The 25,371-nt window shown below is 36.8% G+C and overlaps 1 protein-coding gene across 2 annotated transcripts; it reads right to left on the minus strand.

Annotated features, from left to right (window-relative positions):
- LOC581148 (receptor expression-enhancing protein 5) lies at window positions 1–24,930 on the minus strand. Of its 2 annotated transcripts, none has more exons than XM_775029.5 (5): window positions 24,636–24,930; window positions 15,525–15,618; window positions 9,156–9,294; window positions 8,491–8,647; window positions 1–2,663 (listed from the first exon to the last, which is right to left on the minus strand). In XM_775029.5, exons 1-5 carry the CDS (start codon window positions 24,775–24,777, stop codon window positions 2,572–2,574), a joined length of 624 nt encoding a protein of 207 aa, XP_780122.2. In that variant the 5' UTR covers window positions 24,778–24,930; the 3' UTR covers window positions 1–2,571. The 2 variants fall into 2 exon arrangements, with proteins under 2 accessions (XP_780122.2, XP_801913.1); XM_796820.5 differs by lacking the exon at window positions 24,636–24,930 and adding an exon at window positions 16,356–16,856.
- Window positions 24,931–25,371: the final 441 nt, after the last annotated feature.

Genomic DNA, 25,371 nt, shown 5'->3' on the forward strand with positions numbered 1-25,371 from the left:
TCAATTTCCACCAAATACTTTTAATTACTCCATACCAAGCATTTTATATATTTTTTCTCCAAATTTCAATTAATTTCCTAAAGTAACAATCATGAGAAGTTAAAGAAAACAAACATCAACATTTACTACTGTTTTTAACAATTCCTACTTATCAATTTTGATGTTCTTGTTGCCGTCACATTACAATATAATGCTCCATTGAAAAAGAACACTTTGATACATATTGAATGAAATAAGTTAAGGAGTTTAATTGGGATATTATAATTCTAACAACTTGACACATGTTCATGATTTAATTCTTAATCTACATGTATCTCTAATCAAATAAAACTCACTCAAGACCCCCAAAATAAAAATGATAATAAAAAAAAAAAATCACTTTGCTTCGACACACCCACAATAAATTGTATATTAAATACCAAATAATTTTTGCAAATAATTATTCTATAAGAATACATAAAGATCGACAATAACTACAGGTATATAAATTTCTCATGAATATCTATGGGCTTCTAACTCCAAGTCTTGCAATGTATAATATTTTGTCTTGATATTGTGTTTATTTTCTGAGAATCATTTGTCGCCATGGCAAGCACATAGTGGTTTTGTGATTCAGAAATCTGTGACAGAAATGTAGTTTTAGAGTACTCTGCTGTATGCAGAACACCTCTTGTTGTATTTTGCTTGTTTAATCGACCTAGTGAAGCGGAACAAGATATCGTCTGCTGAGAGCCAGAAGGACGTTATAGTTAATGTCCTTCTAGCATTCAAGAGACGATGTTAAGCTACACCGATACTGGAATGTCTACATATGTACAGTCCTATCACCTAAATAATGCATAATGGTGTGATTAGAATTGTTTTAGTTCTGATGATTTTTTCCTGGTATACAAAGCATACAATCGTACAAATATATGTCGCTACAAGTATAAGATCGCTTACCGTATATACCACACTAACTGCAAGTCACCAATAACAAAACATTTGACAGAATTTATACATCAATATCAATCAATTCATATAAAAACCACTGAACAAGACAAGTAATGAGCTAGAAAGAGCATCAAAGATCCTTTTCTTACAAAAAAAACTTTGAAGAGAAATGAAAAAATTAATCTAGTCTCAAAGCTATCACGTTTGTGAGGAAAAAGAAACTAAGAGTTAATACCACTAGACCATTATGACTATGCACTAAGTGCATTGTCTTCATACACATATAATTTTTTTGTTTGTTTTTAAAAATTTATCTTCCTTTAATTACTAACCACTTAAAGTATTCAAAAATTATTTACACACATTTACATTATGCATGATCCTTGTCTTGACTTTGAATCTGGCAACCTTTTTAATGATGCATCAAACGGATTGATTTGACCATTGTAAATGATTGAATATGTGTATCCAGTTATTTAATCTTCAGGGAAACTAAGGTTAGTGTATATTAAGGTAGTATATATCGATACATTAGATTGTGGACTGTGCTCATAAACACCATGGAAAGAAAGAATTCTGCTTAGTTTACAACTTCAGGGTTTCATACATGTACGTTCATGCCGTGAAACATTCAACTGACATCAGGCGAGGCTTGAACCACAAAGCTACTCATAGCACACACACCAACATGTACATAACAGTTCATGCATGATATCAACACTATGTTTTATGATCGGGCTCACTGCAAAATGTTATTTGCAAGAAAAAAAATGATGACTTTGTCTAGCACTGCATAATGAATACATTAGGAACTCGCTCACAAAGGATCAGAGAACGCTTGCGACTCAGAAAAACACAAACATACCATCAAAATTCACGCTTGTTCATTGCACTGTGCATGTATATTTCAACCATCGATGTTTAGCCACCCCAAAGTTGCACTGTAAGGGCTTATTTGGATTTTGCTGATATTATGTGCAATGCGTGCTTATCCGTTTGTACATTCCAATATAAGCTGGGCTTTCAACAAGACAGGTTTGTCAGAAAAGGTTTCAGAGAGTGTCTGTCTGTCTGTTTGGGTTCTTAATCACTATCAATAGCTTGGTCAATAATTTGGTCGCTGCACAGGATAAAAGTTTGCAGGAATCAATATAACATTTGCACTCATTTTCGAAGATCATGAAAATATACGGAGCAATGAAATGTGCTATGTACAATCTCTTACTAATTACAGATCAATTTATTGTGCATTGAAACAACTGCCCATGGTGTACATACAGATGACTTGTAAAATAATGCATTGAGATAAGTGATGTTTAACTTAGTTGGTGTTTGCCTTATACACCAAATACCCAATGCAGAGTGCTATCTACATACATGTCTAGCTCTTTCTCTTATCTTATGCAGTGTGCTACATGTACATGTATATGGTGTTGGGTGCAATAGCATGGTGCTAAGGCTGACTGGTTGTGGTACTATACGACTCTTGTGTAGGGTGTTAAAAGCTGGGTGTAGGAGGGTGCTTAGTCATTACATGCACATGGTGTTGGGTGCATGAGTATGGTGTTAAGGCTGACTGGTTTGTGAACTATACGACTATTGTGTAAGGGTGTTGAAAGGCTAGGCGTATGAGGGTGTTTAGTCAGTCTTGTCAGCGTTCTGCTGCTCCATAGACTTCTTGATCTGATCGGCTGCTGCGTCCGCTGCGGCGTCCTGGGCCAACTTCTGAGCTGTAATGACAAAGAAAACGAGAGGAGGGAAATTAGTTTGGATGCAGCAAAAATAAATATTCACAGGAGAGGAGAGGATTGGAGCTATGGAAATTGCCCCCACTTCAGAATATCTCAAAAGAGTTCCAGAGAACAAAATCATTTTAATGCACCTTTATAGACTACCAGTAAATACATGTACATGTAGGTCTTTGATATCTTATTTCTAACCATGAGACCCTTTTTTTTTTCTTACCTCCCCCTCCCAGGCCAGCCATTGCTGGTAGATTTGTGCAAGAATCCTTTTATAGTTTGATGCATGAAAATCCTAATTATTACACTCATGGATCATTACCGATATATTCAATGTGTCTGCACATAATTGTTTTGTACTAGCTTGACATTCGTTGCATGCAAGCACAAACCATGCAAGTTCATTCAATAAATCCTGTCTATAGATGCAAATATTATTTGCCATATAAATAACATTAAGACCACAGAACTTGTTTAGAATTTGTACATTTCCACCAGTCTTTCTCTATAAATTTTAACATTAATGTTGATCTGACAAGTGACATTTCTTTAAAACCGTATCATGTACCTGCAATGTAAGATAATGTGCAATATGTATTTTACAGTGATAAAAGAGGAATTGATCCCTTTTAGTAATCCTGTTTGTGATAATTACTCTTTCAATAAAGTACATTGTACAAAACACAGAAGCCCAGTTTAGCCCACACATTTTCATGTTGAAGTATGCACAGGTCCACGGTGTAATGATAAAAAATAGTTTACTTTGTATGTAGTAACGGTATTTATGTCTACATCTATACTACCTTAATGGAAACTAAATATATCAAAATGTTTCACTTCTTGTTTCACTATCTTATCTATCCCACTTGAAATCATGCATATTCTTGATTATATACATGGCAAATTATGTGCTAAAGTGAGATTAACTAATCAAATAAAACCTAGACAGTTCTGTAAACATGATCTTACATAATACTCATATCAAAGGCCAAAGAGAAGATAAAATGTCCCATAATAAAAGTTCTCTGTCTGCTAGTAACTATATACATACTGTAATGTCTGTCTAAAGGTTTAAGCCTCTTTTATTACTTCTTCTTTTCAGGATCCCTTTCTTGGAAGTGAGATACAGCAGGGGCTTTGCTGATTTGTAACTTTCAGGCAACACTTGGTGTCAAGTAAAATTAATAAATCGTAACGGCATGCATGTATGGGGATACTTTTTTAAAGAGTACCGGTAAACTGTTGGTACAAAGCCGCAAGGTACATGTAAATTGTATATATCATGCAAGATCTATAGATATTGACATTGGCAAAAGAGCATTTCTCTCAAGTTCAAAGCAATGGCTTAAAGAAAAAAACAGCTCATTAAATGGAGATAGAATATCCATAACAATGCTCTAATCCTAGTGCCATGCCATGAATAAAAATTGCAGTGCTGACTGCCCTACAGCTAGGGATGCATAGAAACTTGTATTGGTGATCAGCCTTCAGCCCTTACCAATTGAGCTTCAAACTTGAATAAACTCTGGAAACACTTTGAATATATTTCACGGTCAAACACACGATTGTAAGCTCAAGATAAAGAGAAAACAGATAATTGTACAGTATTCTAAAAATCTGAATGCTAATCCCTTGATCACAAAGAACTTCTGTTACATTACAAGCCTCTCCAAACTCAAGATTAATCCACCTCCTTGTACATTCTATGAGGGCTTTGAGGGTGGATTTAAGCAACAAATGTGTAGGCCTTTAAATAATAAGGTCAACAGCTGAATATGAAATAAAAGATATGAACGTTTTAAAAAAATTATTGGCACCTTCAAAATGTGACTAACCACTCCTATGAATTATTTTTAATAAAGAAAAGATCTACATGACTATAATAGTAGAATAATTTTAGGGGATGGACTGCTAATACAAAAAATAAAAATAAAAACAAAACTTGAAGCAAAAACAGTTCTCACCTTGCTGTCACTTTAACAATTTCTAAATGAACAAGTACTAAAGTATTGTGATTTCTCTTTTGTCTTCAAATTCAATTTCAATTAATTTTTTTGATAAATATTTTACATTTTGTGGAGTAGTATAAAGTACCGGTAAGGGAACAAACTGGTTGACTTCTGTTTCCAAATCAAAACCACTAAAGTTTTAATGTAAGTACTAATAATCAAATGATTTTCTTTATGTAATGGGATATTCAGAAGTCTCGCTCAATTCAGCCACATTCAGGCTTTATTTAGTTATTGCACTTTACAAATGAATATTATTATTATTATTATTATTTAGGCTAGAGGTGAGGTAAGGGACAAGGCCATTGTACAATATATCTAGAATTAAAGTTCTCTGGTAAAATTTGAAGGCATACTCTGCACTAAAGCTATTAGTAATTAACATGCAATGAACAAAAGCACTGCTCAACTAACGTCTGTCTCATTCCAAGCAAGAGTCCTGATTTGAATAACTCCATAACCTCCACACCCACATCAGTGCAAACATGTTGTCTGTAATCTCTTTGGACTTTGCCTTTTCTATCTAACTATTTGTAGCTTAAAATTCTCTGTAATCGATTGTACTGCGCACCCATGTCAGACTTTTCAGTTCCCATGTTAATGTAATATGAAACCATGCATGTAGGTGGCATCTTTTATTTCATTCTTTCATAAAAGAAATTTAAAAAAAAAGGCAACTCCAGTTCTAAATAAATACACGATTATGGTAGATTGTAGTTATAAATATACTAAATTCCTTTAAATGGGAAACAAAATAAGATTGCCTTTTCTGATTATAAAAGTGCACAGACTCAAAGAAATAAACTTGTGCTCATATTAACACCTCCTGGTATTCTCAAAATACTTTTGGCATGCACATGAATTTAATTTGATTTACTCAACTACTGGTAAGTGTTGTAATTAAAACTAAAGGTAAACAGACATTTTGATTTAATCCCACAAATTTTCTCTATAAAAAGAAAACTGTTTGCTCTTTTTTTAAAGACCTCATTAAAAATGAAAATATACATGTATATACTTGTGTTTCAGATATAAAGTTTTTACATAGGGTCACTGTTGTATTATTTTCTTATTAACCTATTGAAGGTTAAGCAATTTGGTGCATTTCTGAGCTAACTAAAGAAAAAAAAAATCATAACAAATATTTATGGAAATATCACATTTGCCTCACGACTGGAGTTCCTTGAATACCGATAACCATGGGAGAACAAAATGTTTTGTTCAATGTTACTAATGGCCAAATTAATACTATGGAGCCTTGACTATAAACTGTGCGTGTTATTCAAAACTTGTTTGTCATAAGACAGGACCTAGGATGTACTTTGAGCCTACCAGCACATTCTAACTTCTCACTGAAACTCAACATCATATTTCACATTGCAGACCTAATAGGACATTGAACATGTACAGTGTATACCATTGTGTAGTATCAGATATCATGCCTGATGCATTGAGTCACACAGTACATGCATCAGGGTCCTAGATCAACTCTAAACGGTGCAAAGCTGCTCATCAAGAACTCAAGAAAATGCAGCTTAATCTAGCATTTACTAAAATGAGCAATGTAGTAAACTTCCACATCGAATGATCAAGAAAATGCAGTTTGATCTTGCATAATCTAAAATGAGCAATGCCGTACAGTTCCGCATCAAATTCTCACAAGATATGCATGTTTCTAAGGTTGTATAATCTCATATGAGTAATGCAGATTGTGCAAACCGTATCATAACCCATTCATCTGTGCAGTTTTAATGCTTTGATAAGCCTACCTTCGCTCAAGCCCTGGAATGCTGAGGGATCACACAACGATACAGCATAACAGTATTAACATTAGGATCAATACAATCTTGATTATTACTTGTCAATGTGCATGCATCCATCCATGCATGTATAAGGTATCAAGTTCACACTACATGCATACGGTGAGGCAAACAGGAAATATGGCCAATTGCTTTCTGAATCAACATATTTTGCAGAATAATATTGTTCATCTGAAAATTGTAATCTAATTGGATTGAGTGAGCTCCTCATACATGTAACTCACTGACTGCATTTAGATTACATTTAAACTAGATGGAATTTTGACTGCGCGCAGTCGAAAATGATGCCTCCGCCATAGAGCAATTTAAACAAGTTTGGAGTTTAAATCTCCAGTGGTTCTTGAGATATCATGATAACAATCTCAATGTATGGAATTTCATAAGTTGACCTCTGTGACCCTTGACCTTTGACCTACGTGCTCCAAAATCTAATCAGATTGTCTTCCTATGGTGATACACACTATCATTAAGTTTGAAGTTTAAATCTCCAGTGGTTCTTGAGATATTATGATATGGTGATACATACTATCATTAAGTTTGAAGTGAAAATTCTCCAGTGGTTCTTGAGATATCGCGATAACGATCTCAATGTATGGAATTTCATAAGTTGACCTCTGTGACCCTTGACCTTTGACCTACGTGCTCCAAAATCTAATCAGATTGTCTTCCTATGGTGATACACACTATCATTAAGTTTGAAGTTTAAATCTCCAGTGGTTCTTGAGATATTATGATAACAATCTCAATGTATGGAATTTCATAAGTTGACCTCTGTGACCCTTGACCTTTGACCTACGTGCTCCAAAATCTAATCAGATCGTCTTCCTATGGTGATACATACTATCCTTAAGTTTGAAGTTTAAATCTCAAATGGTTCTTGAGATATCATGATAACAATCTCAATGTATGGAATTTCATAAGTTGACCTCTGTGACCCTTGACCTTTGACCTACGTGCTCCAAAATCTAATCAGATTGTTTTCCTATAGTGATACACACTATCACTAAGTTTGAAGTTTAAATCTCCAGTGGTTCTTGAGATATCATGATAACAATCTCAATGTATGGAATTTCATAAGTTGACCTCTGTGACCCTTGACCTTTGACATACGTGCTCCATAATCTAATCAGATTGTTTTCCTATAGTGATACACACTATCACTAAGTTTGAAGTTTAAATCTCCAGTGGTTCTTGAGATATCATGATAACAATCTCAATGTATGGAATTTCATAAGTTGACCTCTGTGACCCTTGACCTTTGACATACGTGCTCCAAAATCTAATCAGATCGTCTTCCTATGGTGATACATACTATCCTTAAGTTTGAAGTTTAAATCTCAAATGGTTCTTGAGATATCGCGCTAACAAACTCAATACAAGGAATTTCATAAGTTGACCTCTGTGACCTGTGACCTTTGACCTACGTACTCCAAAATCTAATCAGATCGTCTTCCTATGGTGATAAATACTATTCCCGAGTCTTAAGTTTAAATCTTAAATGGTTCTTGAGATATTGTGATAACGGTCAAACGGGACGGACGGACGGACGGACGGACGGACGGACGGACGTACGGACGGACGGACGTACGGACGGACGGACGTACGGACGGACAACCCGAAAACATGATGCCTCCGGCACCACCTTCGGTGGCGGAGGCATAAAAATAAACATTATCCTTCATCTGTTCAAACAGCACAGTGTAGTCTTCATTTTTAGGAAAAATACTCCCCAAAAGATGAGAAAATTGACACGAAACAGGTAAGAAAGATAACGACTTATAAATCATGACCTTCATTTAAACTATTGTGGAAGATTTAGATAATTTTTGCCTTTTTGGTTTGTTATATCTCCACGGGTCCAAATGGTAACAGTTGTGTGAACAAGCACCTTTTTTTTCAAGATACATGAGATGAGTAGGGACGTATCAAATCTACCGCTTCTTAGGTAGAACAAGCAGAAGAGATGGCTTGGAGTCCACAACTTACCTTCACTCAACGTGGAGCTGGCAATATCTGTAACCTTGTCGAGGGAGTCTTCAATCTCGGCCTGGTGCTTTAGGATGAATGGTTTGATGAAGCGATGGTAGAGGAACTGAGCACCATTGCCTGGGATGGGGGCCATGCACCAGCCAAGGAAGGCCATCTACGAGTGGGTAGGGGAGAGGAAAGGAGAGAAGTGAAAAGAAAAAAAAGGTTTAGAGAGCCATGATCAAATATCTAAATGTATGTATGTTGAGACTACTTCTTTCAATATATTATTGACATGTTAATGCTGTTCCTTTGGGCAATTCCAAATGCAACAAGTATCTTGTCCAACAAATGCTGGAACCACAAAGGGTGGAACACAATCTTTCAAAAACTTTAGGGCAAAAAAGTTTGAAATTCAAGATATTTTTACTGTTACATGAACCACAAACCAAAATCTCAGCGATTACAATCTTTTCCAACATTCTTTTCGCATTTCAGCCTTCCTTCGGCACAAAAGGATTTTCATTCAGTAGCAAATGGAACCCGGTTTTAAAAACAGTTATCCAGAACATAAAACTAATCGATGCCAATTTCCATCTAATTCACATGCCACTGCCCATATACTTTATTCTGACAAGTTGAACCAATATCTTTACCATTCATTTTGCATCAAATGAAATTACCTTAGCCAGATAGTAGAATGGGAACCATGAGAGGAACATGTCTGAGAAGAACTCCACCAGGCTGAAGGCACTGTACACCACCCAGTATGTCAACCATTGTGTGTCGTCGTCTTTCTGTGTGCTCTCAATCGCCTTTACACTGGAGAGGAGGAGAAGAAAAGAGTGATTTATTAAAGTGAGAGAATTGTTATTGAAGAGAAACAGTCTGCATATCATTGATGATAAATGTTTTTTTAATATAAGTTCAATAAGCGAGTTCATAATTAGGATTTGCGCATGAGCAGATCAAGGTGACTCGGACCCAAATTGTAAAACCATTGAGACGAATACTCGGATCCTGCTCATGAAAGTTATGTAATCAGTATTCATTTATGCACCAACAGTACATTTATCTGATACACAGGTGGAAGTATTCTTCTCAAGAGGCAAACAAAAGGTATTCATGAAGCACCTCCGTCACTTTGGCAGTGATTATTCTAAAATGCACAGGTGGGAAGTATCCATCGTGTCTAAGATCTGTGGATATTTTGGGGTCATGCGGTCCAGAGCTATTTACGAACTCGCTTATTGAATCTTGGGCAAGTCCCAGGTACTTGGTCATTTGGTGTCCAAATACAGTGTATATGTTACCACGTTTTGTAGAGTTCTGATCATGAAATGACATCAACTTCTCATTTCACTTCATATTTGGCCTGAACCTTAAAACTCATCTTTTCAAAAAATTGCTTTCCAGTAGATTTCTCGTATTTTCTGACTTATCTGTAACTATCGTGTATTTTCATTTTCCTACTTTTCTTTTAATAGTCTTTTAAGTATCTTCAAGCAAGTGAAATGACACATGTATGTTATGTGCTGTGGTTGGATAATTTGTTGAACAAAATTATGCGATTGCAATTTTGATTAAATTAAAAAAGAAAGAAATACATTTGGTCAACCGTGTTTACATTTAGGTTCAGTCGAGTGGTTTTGGGCTCATATTATATACCGGTACATTACAATGTACATGTATCCCTTTGCTCAATATGCCACAATCCTCTTTGTGGATATTGATTTTTTTATTTTTATTGATTTGTATCATACCAGGGATATGGGAGGCCCTGATCATACTGCAATACATTGTACATTGTTACACTGTTATAATTTTATACTTATTTTCCAATTGATTTCTATATTTCCATTTTCTTGTCCCCTGGGGGGGGGGGGGGGGGGTGTCAGTGTTCCATTTTCACCTCACAAGATATCTAAATGTTACATAATCTATCAGATGTCTTATGACCTCCTCTTTATTAAGACATGCCTCTACAATTCCATCCTTCCAAGAAGAGACTAAAAAGAAACGATCAATTCATGTTCGTTCAAGCGCTCATGAAACCCAGACAGACCTGATCACACCCAGTCTGCACACATTGTAGTTAAATACAAGTTGCCTTGAATCTTATACAAAATCTCCATAGTTCTCTCGATACTGTTATAAGACGTACAATAACAATGTGTATGGAATGAATGCAAGAGAGTAACACAGGAGACCCTCCCACACCTTAGAACAGATCTAACACGGAGGCCTAGACACCACCTCCTGTAGCATATATTGTACATGTAGACCACTGATGGCGAGTGGTCAGTCATAGCCTTAAATAGAGAATGCTTGGAGCTGATCAGTTCACCCAGGTGCCTCGATCTTTGAGGCTTATGACAAAATAAGGGCAAATGAGAAGAGACAGCACAGACAAAATTGAAATAATAATACAACACGATCCTGCATAGTGCTCGTCAGTTTATTAAAGTAATACCTTCCTAAATCTTTGTATCGCGAAGAAAAGCCAATCATTGCAACAGCCATTCATGTGTGTACATTCATGTAGATAAGATGTAGCCATCTACATGTATGTACACATAATGGAAGATTTGAAAATAAATTTGCATTCAAATTGAACCTGAAGTATTTTTTGAGAAGTCTATTAAATCAATGTACAAAGTCTTTACACAAAATGCAAAGAAAAAAAAATACTTCTAATGCAATTGGATTGGGGTACTACAATTATAATTGGGCTAATAACTTGAGATTGAAAATCATGTTTCAGTGTATATACATGTACATGTAGCCTCTTCCTGGCTTGATCTGCATCTATGTTTTTTAGGACATGCACAGACCTTGGTTAAATAAGATTTTTCTCAAATCATTTCTTACTCTGGAATCATTTGGCTCCAAAAGATTAACAGAAAACTATATTTATTCAAATGGGAATCATCTCTAGAATGTGAATTTTGGACCAAGTACACCTGTAGCCTATATTCATTAATGACTAGCTTGATCACATGCACGTACATGCATGTCCCAGGTCAGTGTAATGTATGTAATGGTGTTGCTAAGCGCTAGCCTAGACGACCTTGCCACTTGTATCCAGTGTTAGTCATCCCATTTACCTACCAGCTAAAATGAAAATACACCTTTAATGAGCTCAATGCGGATTCATCTACAGTACAGTATGCAGCTCATATACTCTACATTACACATGATGAACTTGTACAAAGTAATCAGGAAACAACAAGCAAATTCTCAATTTTTCACATTCCGGAATCAGGATGCAGAAAATTCCAATGTGGATAAATATAGAAGCTACCAGGTAAACTTTTATTAGCATCCAAACAAAAAATAATCCTTCATGTACATGTACAATTAACTCTATAATTCTCAATTTTTTTCGAACAAATAATTATACTATTTTTGTACATGTACATACAAATACAGCGTAATATGAATTTTGTCAAATTACTACTCAAAGGAAGGCCTCATGAAAGTGCATTATTTTTATTTTATTTGTTCTTCTAGTTATTAAAGGGATAGTTGAGTTCTGTTACAAAATAATTTTTTTGTGGGATAATGAAAAAGTGAGGGTCAAATTTGAAAGAACATAATATTTAAATGACAAAATCATCTTTGTTTGATCAAAATCGGTTCAAGACGGCTGAAATATAACAATTTCTAATACTTGTGTACCACCACAAATATTATATATTCTGAAAAATTTGAAAAAACTGTTGAAAAAAAAATACCGTAATGAAATAACACCTTTACGTCGTATTGCAGCCAATACCAATGTTGGCTTTTTTGTTGGCATTTTCTTGTTGCTTATATTACGCACAACCAGCCAACCCATGTATTGTTATTTTTAATTAATAATTAATTAACGGTCACCGTGTTTTTTTTAAAGTGGAGCCGAATTGGTATGCTCGTATTGGCTAAATTTCACACATTTTGGGGTCTAAAATGACCTTTATAGCAATTTTAGGTTCTAAGAGAGCACTAGAAATGTCATAGATAAAAAATAAGAGCAATAACCATGCACTTTGAAGACATTTGCGATCTTAAAACGGAACTCAACTATCCCTTTAAGTTTGTTCTGTTTTGGTTTTATCAGACATGCTTTTGTGAAAGTATTCAGTTGCTCAGGTAGGCCAAGATGGGATTGACAAGTGAAACTATAAAAACAGTTCTTGGTTTCGGTCAGCTGGATTATTCTAGAAATTTCCAAGGTGTGACTGTTCCAGGTTGCATGACGATTCAATAAGCTACAGGTAATAGTGACTAAAAACATGGGTATTAACTTTAAAACCAAAGAAAAGGATATCATAATGATCAAACTTTGCATGGCAAGAGAGGAATTCCTGAATCCTACTCAGATGACATCATATCCGGAAATAACCACAATCTATCGCGGTACATGTCAAAGTCACCTTGAGGCTTTGCCATTTGACCACAATTACTGCGTGGCAGTGTTCCACGGTTCACTGCCATGGTCCACTGTACAGAGGGCATGACATGCATCAACGTACACTCTGTACATGTACATCAGGCTTGTACAGTGTGGGAAGGAACTTTTCTGTGGGATGTACTATGGGGCACGTACACTGTACTGATGTTCAATACCAGAAAATTAATAACTCAAATATTTCTTGGATAATAGAAACCACAACTATGCAAGATTTTTTGCTTTGTGTGGGTGTCATTTTTTACAAGTGGTATGTGGCGTACACCATGTATCATTGTACATGCAAATACCTAAACCTCAGTGGAACTAGCTACATGTTAGCATGGCAGGTCTACCATACACTGACTACGATACCTGATACAAGCTTTATTTATTTAGTCATGGAATCAAATTTGAAATGCATACTTGTAGCAACCATAACTTGTGCCATTTGAATTTGCTCTATGTAGTCAAGACTAATCTCAAATATACTACACACTTTAGATAAGCAATGATATGATGAAACATGCAGCACGTAGGCCTTAATGCTTAATATTGGGATGCGATAATATGTACACTTTGCAGTTTGCACCAATTAATGCATTAAACAAATAAATACATGTAGAACTAATTTGAATTCCAAAGATATGAGGAGTTTCGTTTTACAGAAAATCACAATACTTTGACTCTCTGCTATCAAATCTTGTTCATAATTTGACCTGCTAGATAACAAAATGTAAACACATATTTCTGTATGTTGATGAGTACAGTGTACATGTACTTGTACATTTAACCTGACCTAAGCTGATAACTATTGTAGAAGCAGCAGGTCATATCAACATACACAAAACATGCACTGTGCAAAGAGCACCCATTCTCGTACATGCACATAAACTAAATATAGGCCAATATGGAACAGATAATTTTCTCTTTCAGTAATTAAACTAATAAACTAAAATATTAAATCATCATTAAAAGGGCTGATGAGTGTCTTTTTGTATCTCATTCTTTATTAGGGTTGCTAGATTCAACATTGAAGGTAGCAGGGAGGTATCTAGTATTTATGTTGAATCTACCATTTTGAAAATGCAGTCACTCCTAGACCCCTTTAAATGGTGATTTAACACAATTCACTTATGTTGTCTCTCCTTGAAACGCACAAAGATATTAGGAAATTGTGCAGTGCTTGTATGATACAGGTCTACGTGGACACTGGACATGGATGTAATAATACATGTAGTGCTTCATCGACGGCCATAATGCCATCCTGCCGCATATGCAGCCGAGCGGATCTCTGAGACATGGTTGATGTGCCACCCTCATTCATCATCATTTCAGCTAGCTCGACTCTGTCTCAAACTCCTGGGGAGTGTTTCACAAAGACTAAGATCAACTTTAAGTTGGACTTAACTATGGCAGGCAGTTCATGCCACTGTTTGCTTTGACCATTTACTGGCATTTGTATCTCAAGGGACGTACAAACAATGGCCACAAATCTACTTAATTCGCCTTTCTTGATAGTTCATAATCGAAGGAAAAAATATTATCTAAAGATCATAATTGAGAGACCAATGTTGAGAGCAACTAGTGGCATGAGCGGCCTGCCATAGTTAAGTCCAACTTAAAGTTGATCTTATTCTTTGTGAAACACCTCCCTGGATGACACCTCTAGTATGTTTCCCTCAAGGTGACTACGCCTCTACAATTATCTGTCTAAATGCTTTATACACTGTAATGCATCAAGTTGAGCTTTGTTCTCTACCATACTAAAACAATGTTTACATGTTTTATCGTACCTTACTATCTATCAGACCCACATACATGAATACTTACTGCCTTGAGCCTACATGATTAATTGCATTCCATCTTTTGCTTTCGAAATACCTAAGACTTGTCCTACATGCCGTCACTTGTCAAGAAACAATGGAACTGTTTGGATTGTATGCAGGTACAGAAGTGCATATGTACTAAAAACATGTTACTCTGATAAAAAAAGAAACAAGACCAATGCCAAATTGTAGAAATTCTAGAAGACAAATTCTACATACATATTAACATCATATTTTTTTCTAATGGCTCAGTCCTCCCATAGCTTAAGGTACTTCTTTTAATCTTCCCAAACCATACAATAAAAAAGTACATTCTTCAGCACATCACCCTGAAGATGAACTTCTTCAAGTGAGTAGCTACAGCCAATGAGAATGACAGCCCACAAGACTGCAAGGCCATGAGACCGAGAATCTTGGTCTCTTAATTCTCTCTTTATTGGAGATTATACATGTACAATGTTGGTCTTGCGGGCCAACTGAAAAGTAATTGGAGAATTGAAAATTGCGGTCCTTCCTAAATAATTGTGTTCAATAGACCAATAATGTCTTGTAGGTTGAAAGTTTTGTCGGCCGACAGTCTAATGGGAGGACCTCCCAACCAGTAGCCTAAATCCTCGGTCACAAATGCCATTACGAACTGCTACAAACGATTTTCAGACCATGGAAAATTGGGAAGACCATGGAAAAACGGACATTCGTACAAACCTTTGTGGCCATAGCTTCACATACAAAGCTACAGTACTTCTGTAGGTGCTAATGGGTTAATGTTGGATGAATGAATGGGTATTTACCTGCAGTATGCTGGGTACAAGAATCCCAAGAAGCTGGTGAGGAAGGATGCGGCATAGCCAACTACGAGCCAGATGCCTACCAGAGCAACAGCACCTGATGAGCGGAGGAAGAGAAAAAGAAAACGATGGAATAAATAATTTACGTTTTTTAAACTATCCTTTTGATACATACTGCTGTTCAGATAATTTGTTATTTTGAGCACACTAGGCATCCATCGTAAGGAGACAGGATAGCACAGTGATAGAACAGTGGTCTCTCACATGCAGGGGGAGGTTTGTGGCTCAAAACCAAGTTCATGATATGTTAGTGCTATTTGGCAATGAAGGCACTAGCCCTCAATACCAAGCTGTTGGTCGCCCTGCTTACTTCAATCACCTTTATTATAGGTTAAACAAATCATCAATCAATTTTCATAACGTACTGTACTGTAACACATGAAATTAAAATATATAACTGTAACTCTATTGAAGACCTTGACACAATCTTCTTTTTTTCAATTACAAAAAACAAACAAAAATAAATTCATTCGTTGACCTGTTGTCACTAGGGACTTTCAGATTTGCATGTCGACATAGTAGACTACTACATGTGATGTCCTTTTAAGGCACTGGCAGTACCTTAAAAGGACATCACAGTGCCTTAAAAGGACGTCACATGTAGCAGTCCACTATGTCGATGTGCAAATCTAAAAGTCCTTATTGTATCTACATGTACATGTATGACAATTTTGACTTCACCAGTTTCAACAAGTACTTCAAAGCATTTCCTTACTCTTGAATAGACATAGAGAATAAGTTAAACACAGTTTTTGTCATTTCTATACCAGATACCTTGAATTGCTATTTTGATGTGAAATGGTTGTTTGTTTAGTTCCTCCCTCAGTTTCTGTACGTGCTCCATGTTTTTAAATGTTGTTCACCAAATGACACAAAAGACACAACTGGAAAATACACTATAGTTTCCTACTGCTCCTCTTTCAAGCAAAAAGAACAAAAACAGTCAAATGCAGACAAATCCCTTGTTTGAATCCTCTTGGTAAACCTCAATGAATTCCAACTAGTGCACTGAACAGCCCAAAAGCAGTAGCCAAGTTTATATATCCAAGCAGCTCTGAGTATTGCACAAAGATTTATCGCTACCAACCACGTATACAGGATGTGTCGAGCTCGCTCAGTCACTCCCACAATGATTTCCCTTGGTCTTACTAATTCCTGTACGATCGACAGCTAGCCAGTCACCTCACCTCAAGTCAGCACATGCCAACAATATCAGATAATAAAGGCAAAACAACACTAAAACCAAAGGGTCATTATATGCGTCACAACTCCTTGTTTCCTAGATAGATCAGTAACCTTGTATTGTTGAATCGGTAGCCTAATGCCCTCCTAATACCACTCCAATGCTGAAAGAATGTGATTATCTACAGTGTTTGTGGAACATTCAGATGCCCATTCCAAGTATCTCCGACATGTACTCTCAAGACTCGATTACAAATGGAGGTCTGATGTGTATAATGAGTGCATGATTATACAGGTGCAATGGCTATTTAAAAAAGCTCAACGCTTGAGTGGCGAGATTGTGCAGAGGCGTGGCTGATTTTCATTAAACAAAGAGTTTGAAGCACGACCATCTGTTGAATATATCAAATTCCCAAATTGATTGATTGATTTGAAGCCTGTACAGTATATCCTGTCCCCACCTTCATAACTTGAGATGAATTACATAAGTCTTACCTCGATCAATTCAGATAATTTCAGTCTTGCAGGTATCAATAATCTGGTTCATAATTTTTCATCAAAGCCTGTAATTTGGTGATGTGCAGTTTCAGTTAATTTGTATTGAGGGTGACATCAGGAAAACAAGATGTAATTTTGTGCACACTCTGATGACATTAGGGACTTTTAGATTTGCCGAACAACAACGTGGATTGCTACGGTCGACGTCCTTTTAATGCACTGCCTTGAATGGACGTCACACGTATCAGTCCACGCAAATCTAAAAGTCCCTATTACATGTAGTTATCATCCCGTTCAAAGCAGATGCATAGAGGCGCGTACAATAGCATGGCGTATTAGGGTTGTTTGCGAGGTTTGCTAATTAATTACCATCAAATTAGACTAGGGTCAGCTGCCTACGCCTAGTTGATATACATGTACGAATAATTAATGCTGAAAAATGAACCTGTTTGCTCATAAATGCTGAGAGAGATAACTGGTATGATACTCATTCTTTTAATCCTAGATAATTTAAGCAGTTTAAAACTTGCAAATTCCCAGAAATAGGTAGCTTATAAACACACCTACAGTATGTAGAGATAAGAAATCTTACTAATAAAACCTTGAGTGAAGTCTTGAAGAATCAAATTATAACACCCCCCCCCCCCCCCATTACTGCTTTAATTCCCCAATGTTAGACTTCAAAATAATATTTAAAAAATATCTTTTTCAACTCTTCTCCAATTATGTAGAACTGATATTTCCTGCTTAGATTGTTCCAAGGTCCCCCCCCCCCCCTTTCTGAATTTTCAAGGGCTGCTACAGATGTATATCACAAAAGTTACCTTCTTTGATATAGTGTAGCCAAACATAATACATGCACATTGTACAGGGCTCCCAAGTGAACTCTGACTTCTGAAATATGCTAAAGACATGTACATGGTATCAAAGTAAGGAATTAAGTCTTTAATGAGGCACTTTATAGGAATTAAATGATTTTAGGCAATAGTACACTTAACATACTGTAGATGATTCTGTCTGATCTCTGACAATGTATGCACGGACAAGTACATGACATGTATCAGTGGTTTGACTACAGTATGACATTTCATAATGTGGTCGGGTATGCATGGACATGAACATGCACACAAGCATGTTAATGTTCAAACAAATGGTCATGTTCTTATCAAATTTTGGCAGTCTTTCTTGTCAACTTTCATGGTCTTATCAAATTTGGCAGTCTTTCTTGTCAATATTTATTTTTTATCTAATGAATTATCAAGTCTGTTGCAATCAAATTAAGGAAAAGAACTCTTCCACACACCTTCTAGTCTAAGCAACTCCTTTGATAATAACAATAAAGGAATAGTAATACCAATACAAAACTTTGGATAAGCTATCTTTATTTAGAGAGATATATAAAATGTCTACTGATACAATTTAAAACTAGATGGAATTCGACTGCGCGCAGTCGAAAATGATGCCTCCGTCATAGAGCAATTTTACAAACCAAAACAGAAGAAATTTTTCAAATTCAAGTTCAATTGTAATCCATTAACAGGTTCTCAGAATATCGTGATTACAAACAATTTCTCATATACATATATGACCCTTTGAACTTTGACCTCATGATCCTAATATCTACTCAGCTCATTGGCTCTGCAAGATATCCAGAGTTAAATAGTAATCCATCTGTCAGTTCTAATGAGAATGCGTTCACAAGCTATTTTTGCATACATAATGAGCCCATGACCTTGGACCTTATGAACCAAGAATCTACACAGTTCATTGGCTCTGCAAGATACATAAATGATCTAAGTTTGGCAGGAATCCATCAATCTGTTCTAATGATAACGCGATCACAAGCTGTTTTTGCATACATAATGGGCGCTGTGACCTTTGACCTTTGACCTCGTTACCCAAAATCTAATAAGTTCATCGGCTCTGCAAGTAACATACATGACCTAAGTTTGGCAGGAATCCATCAATCGGTTCTTGAGATAACGCGATCACAAGCTGTTTTTGCATACATAATGAGCCCTGTGACCTTTGACCTTTGACCTCGTGACCCCAAAATCTAATCAGTTCATTGGCTCTGCAAGATACATACATGACCAAAGTTTGGCAGGAATCCATCTATCGGTTCTTCAGATAACGCGATCACGAGCCGTTTTGCATACATAATGAGCCCTGTGACCTTTGACCTTTGACCTCGTGACCCCAAAATCTAATCAGTTCATCGACTCTACAAGATACATACATGACCTAAGTTTGGCAGGAATCCATCCATCGGTTCTTCAGATAACGCGATCACGAGCTGTTTTTGCATACATAATGAGCCCTGTGACCTTTGACCTTTGACCTCGTGACCCCAAAATCTAATCAGTTCATCTACTTTGCTAGATACATATATGACCAAAGTTTGGTAGGAATCCATTGATCCGTTCTTCAGATAACGTGATCACGAGAACGGGACGTACGTACAGACGTACGTACAGACGTACGGACGGACGGACGGACGGACGGACGGACGGACAACCCGAAAACATAATGCCTCCGGCTACTTCGTAACGGAGGCATAAAAAGTAAAGCAATTTTATTATCAAAGTAATCTTGCCATTTTAATGGGGCAGAATTGATGCTACTTATATTAAGATGAAGATAAGCTAGAAACAAAGTTAATAATTGACCATTCAGCCTTGGTCGGTCAGCGGACAGAACGGTTCATTCAGGTACTAGGGTGCATGCTGGCTATGCACGAATAATCAAACTTACTTACATGGAGAAACTACATGTGCATGTATACATGTAGGTTGGTAATCCTTGAGTCGTGCTATGCACCTGCCATTTTGACAGTTGTAGAACACAAAAATAATTTTATTCATAGCACAATATAAAGGAATTCTGACCTCTACATGTATGTATTTTCTATCTTGGGTCTTAATGTGTACAGTATGTCAACCAAGACAGAGGATGTACAGGGTGGCGCAAAAAAAGAAGAATGCAACAACTCAGATCTGTAATTTCAACAACATTATACCGGTAGACAAAATGTCTCCCCCCCCCCCTTTTTTTTATTGGGAAGGAAATTATTCTTTTCTTAGTAAGATGACACTAACTCACAAAGGACATAATATATTTTAATCAAGACATTTTGATTCTAGTGCTATTTCTGAGAGGCAAAGTCACTTTTAATATTTGCTACTTTTGCAAATGCAACCTTGCTAGATAAGGCGAGAAATTTTTGCCAAGTTTAAATGTTAACAAATTACTAAAAATGAAAAATCTTTATTTTTTTAAACTTTCATTTTATTTCTCATTCGGGCACGTTTTGACGCATGCTCAACTCACTTTATGCAGAATTTTGAATCAGCATTAAATATTTCAGATTTTCATTACGCTAACTTGTAATATAGACACTACTAAACTAGTTTGCAGGTAAAAACCCTTGTAGGTCGTTGTGCGTAACAGTGTCTGCATTGTCAGACTACACTAGGCTCTGTACTTGAGTCAATCCTGCCATGCAGATAGTGATAAATCTAGGCTCTGCTCAAGGCTTTCGGAATTGTGGTAAAGTGTCAAATGAGAGTCTGTGCTAGACTGAGCAGACTACTACTAGCCTAAAACTACCATAAAACCCACAATGACATCACCTCCACGTTTTGAACAAATATTCTGGTTATCCCAAACTTCAATAACGGCATGCAAGCATGTGGGGGCGGGGGTGGGGCAATGAGGAGTAGAGTACAATGTGAAGTCACATATTGTGTGGTACTGGCGAGACAGTGCACTGATTGACCGATTCCTAGGGGGGTGAATCACAAGATTATAATCAATGCACAAATACCTAAATTGCCCTGTGTTACTGATCAGCCATGCATACGTGTACAGTGATACGTGTATGCATGGAACATGTACTCGTATGAAGGTTACCTTGCCAATGCATACACATGCAATACTTTGGTCGAGCAGAGCAACCTATTGGAAAAGGGGCATTTACAATTGAATAAATGTTTGATATGAATAATGTACATGTACAGTCCTACTACTACTACTAGTACCATTTTTAGTTTGGTTCCATCTGTATTCTGTACCTTCATGGCTAAATGAAGAGTCATTTCATTGTAAAAACATGTGTAAACCTACACTAGATGCAATCCTAAATGGGCTTCCATTATTTGTGCCAGATTTAATAACTTTGATATACGGTAATACAACCTATATGTACATGTACATTTATATACACACAGTAAACCAATCTGCCCACATACTGCACTAGATAGTAGACAAGAAACGTCCTTTTCTCAAAGTCACTATGGCTCATGAATAGATAGCATGCTTGTGCACAGTACCGGTTTAGTTGCCTATAGTCAGCTGTCTATTACAATACAACCACAGGTCTTTTGTAATCACAATGTGTGTGTAGGCGTGATTGAGGGGGAGAGAGAATCCTGCTGCTCTGTACCTCATGAACTCTATATACCTAGCCAAATCTGAGTTCCATGTCAGAATGTTAGTCATAATCAAAATCATTAAAGGCTGCATTTTCAAGACATACAAATGAAAATAAGTTTGATATACCGGTACTTAAATATCTACATGTATGTGCCCGCATATGTAATGTACATATTTTAACTTTCATGTATAAAATTATAGAATCAAACACTGAAAAAAGTGAATGAGGAAAAAAATTATATATTCAGACCTCACCTCAGCAAGAACAAAAAAGACACAGAAAAGAAAACAAAAAGACACAAAAGGAACAAAAAAGAAACAGAAAAGACACAGCAAAGGAACAAAAAAGACACAGAAAAGGCAAAAGAGAGAGAGAAAGACAGAGAGTGAAAGAGAGAGAGAGAGAGAAAATTTGAAATATTTGCAGTAAAAAAAATGAGGAAGGAAATGGGTCAAATGATTTCCTAGCAATACTACAGCAGTCATGTGACTCGATCTTCAGGGTAGATTATCCGGTCTTGCGCACAGCACGTGGTTGATGTGATGTTACATATTCTACATCTATATGTATTCTAAGCTGATCCTCAAGTATGGGGGGAGTAAAATTCATTGGAATTTGTTTTTCTTATTGAATTTCTTTAGTACATGAATAAGTGGTGATATGGAGGCAACAGGCCTGCCTTGACAAACTACATGTAAATCCACTCGACTGTTTCCACTTTATTGGCATGTCCAATTAGGGGCCCTTTTTTTGGGGGGGGGGGGGGGAGTGGGAAGCAAAGCAGAGTGTGCATGAATTTTTGAATTTGTACATGTACATCACTCATTAGTCATGAAAACTTGCCCCCCCCCCCCCCCCCCTCCCATTGAAAATGTGGCATTTATGTTTTGTTTTCATAATGACAAGGTACTGCATGAAAATATCAAAAGTGCTATTAAAAAAAATCATAATTACAGTGGACTATCCTACTTTGTAACAAGTTTGGAGAAATATGTGCTTGTCTTTCTTTTTTTAATTGGAAAGTCCAAATTTGTGTGCAGATGCATTACCAACCTCATCTACAATGTCAGTGTATCTGATAACTGTATTGAGCTGAAACCCTGAAAGCCATACAAGAAGCAAAATCAGACAAAACATCAAATACAATATTTTAATGTTTATGTTGACAATTCCATTAATGGGCTATAGGCCTGACAAGGACTCGCCCAAATTCTAAATGGGGTCATGGAAGTTGTACACCATTGAAATGATGGAATGCTGTTGCAGTAGCATATGAGTGCAAGTCCACCTGGGACAATAGGGAGGGTGCACCAAATTTACTTGGAAAGTGAAACGCAAGTAAACAAGGGCGAGGCTAATGATTACAAATAAGGAGGGTGCAAGAGGTGTTTTTTCCCCTTGTCAAGCATGCAAAACTCCAGGAAGCTCTGCTTTTTTGTGATTGATTTTTTTGTAGTAACTCAATGGAATGGGGGGGGGGGGGGGGGGGTATGAGCCTCATCGCCACGCTACAGGCTCTTTGTATCAATTAAATCAATTAAGATATGAAGGCAAAGTCCCTCATAATGAACTTTGAAGTTATGATCTTTTTGGAGAAATGGTCGTAAGTCTTTTTTCTTAGCAGATGGAAATCTTCAATTGCATGTTATGTTGCACCGTTGGGTTCCTTGACATCCGTAACGCAACGCAGGCACCGTCGCAGCATACTTTTTGCTTATTATTTGTGCTGCATGTAGACTCAACCTTGCCATTTACTTTGTACACAATGAAACTCATCAATCAGCAGCTGATCAAGCTTGTACTGAAGGACTTCTAGACTAGAGCACATAATAATATGCACATACCAAGTACTACTAAGTACTACCATGACTACTACATGTAGTTTAATACAATTCATGTTACGTCTCTACAGACTCTAGCATAGAGTCTACAAAATAAATATCTGCATGCCCTCGTATAGAATTTACTGTAAAATGTAATGCACATACATGTATATAGTCTAGACCTATATCATTAGCAAAATAATCAAAGTAAAAAAAACATTTTGAGTCAAAATTGTAACAAGACCCATTCTAGTCTACTAACACTTTGAAAAAATTGTGACCCAACCACTGTTTAAATCGTTTACCTATGCATTTTTTTTCCAATGAATTTTGCATGCTTGACTATTTATAACCCTCGAAACTATTAAATCTGCGATCTGCAGGTAAATATCTGCTTGAGAGTCCTCAAACACGCTCTCTTCCACGTCAGTACGTGATCGATTATTTGCTGCTTGTGCATCGAGATTGTGGAATGGTCTTCCCCAAATCCTTCGCTCTTGTCACCAGTTATCCACTTTCAGAACTCGACTCAAGACATAGCCATAGGCTCTACCTATATTTCAGATTAGGATTGTCTTAAATTGAAGTGGTGTTTATTTTACCCGACTGCTAAGAAAGCATAAATGTTTGTTAGTAAGCAACCAGACGGCAGACGGCTTTACTAGGTCCTCTCTGAGGGACCTGTCACCTGGTAGTGAGGATTAATGCCTTACCAAAGGCAAAAGGCACTAGCGTATCAACTTGGTTTCGAACATGGGTCACCGGATTATGGGACCACTGCTCTACCATTACCAACTGAGCTATCGATCGCGCCTCCCTTAACTTAGACTACAACAAATACAATTAGAAAATCATGAACAGACATTTTTGGTAGTTTTTTCAGTCTCATCAACGCTTTTGATTAGGCAACTAAATATTGTTGTTTATAAATTCCTGGATTGGATTGGATAAGTTGAGCATTCGATTTGGTATTTCTATGACCACGATGACTCTTTGAGTCTTGAGTATGAGGATCCTAGTATTTAGTAATATATCCTGTGCCCTGGCGATGGCCTGGACTGAGCTGAGCACTGCTCATTCATTCGCGCATAGGTAGCCTACACGATTCGTTATTACCTGCAACGTAATATGTCCTCTTCACCCCAGTTTTGTCTTCAAGCATCGCCAAGACATCTGTGACAGCATTCTTCTCGTAAAGAGCCTTCTCGACCTTTTCTCTCCAGTTCTCCATCTTTTGCTTTGGTGATTCTGAAGACATAATTTAGTTAAACTGCGGGATAATTGTCAAGAAGTCTCGAGAATTCGTCTTACTCGCAGATGGGATAGGGCGGCAGAGATCGTTAGCGTTGAAGAGTCGAGTCGAGTGCGCAAAAAAGGACAATTACATACAAGCGAAAACACCGCTGGCGAAAAAGAGATCGAGATGGCGCAGTTCAAAATTTCCAATTCGATTCGTGTTCGTTCATGGTCAGCTGAGCTAGCGCAGTATGCACAAAGAAAAACGCAATAATAGAAAAACGCGCGCCAACGCCGTCTTTTGTCAGTAGCATAAAAGCAGAAGATGGGCGTGGCACCAAATTGGGATTGGAGAGGGGACTGGCGGTCAGTTTCAATAGCGTTAATTTAATTTCGATTGCAAATTATTTGTTGTGAATGTAAACCAATTAATTAGCATTAACCTTGCAACAACAGCAACAACAAAAATAATAAAAAAACAGCACAGAGCAAACAAGCTATATAAGGGTGATATATCGGCTTTTGCCGACAGTGCTGTAATAGAAAAAATAAAACCACTCCTTAAACAAAAATGGTACTTCCATAAATGAATAACATAGACTAATTTTATTTGTCT

Source organism: Strongylocentrotus purpuratus, unplaced genomic scaffold, assembly GCF_000002235.5.
Source record: "Strongylocentrotus purpuratus isolate Spur 01 unplaced genomic scaffold, Spur_5.0 spur5_scaffold_9, whole genome shotgun sequence".
Lineage (NCBI taxonomy): Eukaryota > Metazoa > Echinodermata > Echinoidea > Camarodonta > Strongylocentrotidae > Strongylocentrotus > Strongylocentrotus purpuratus.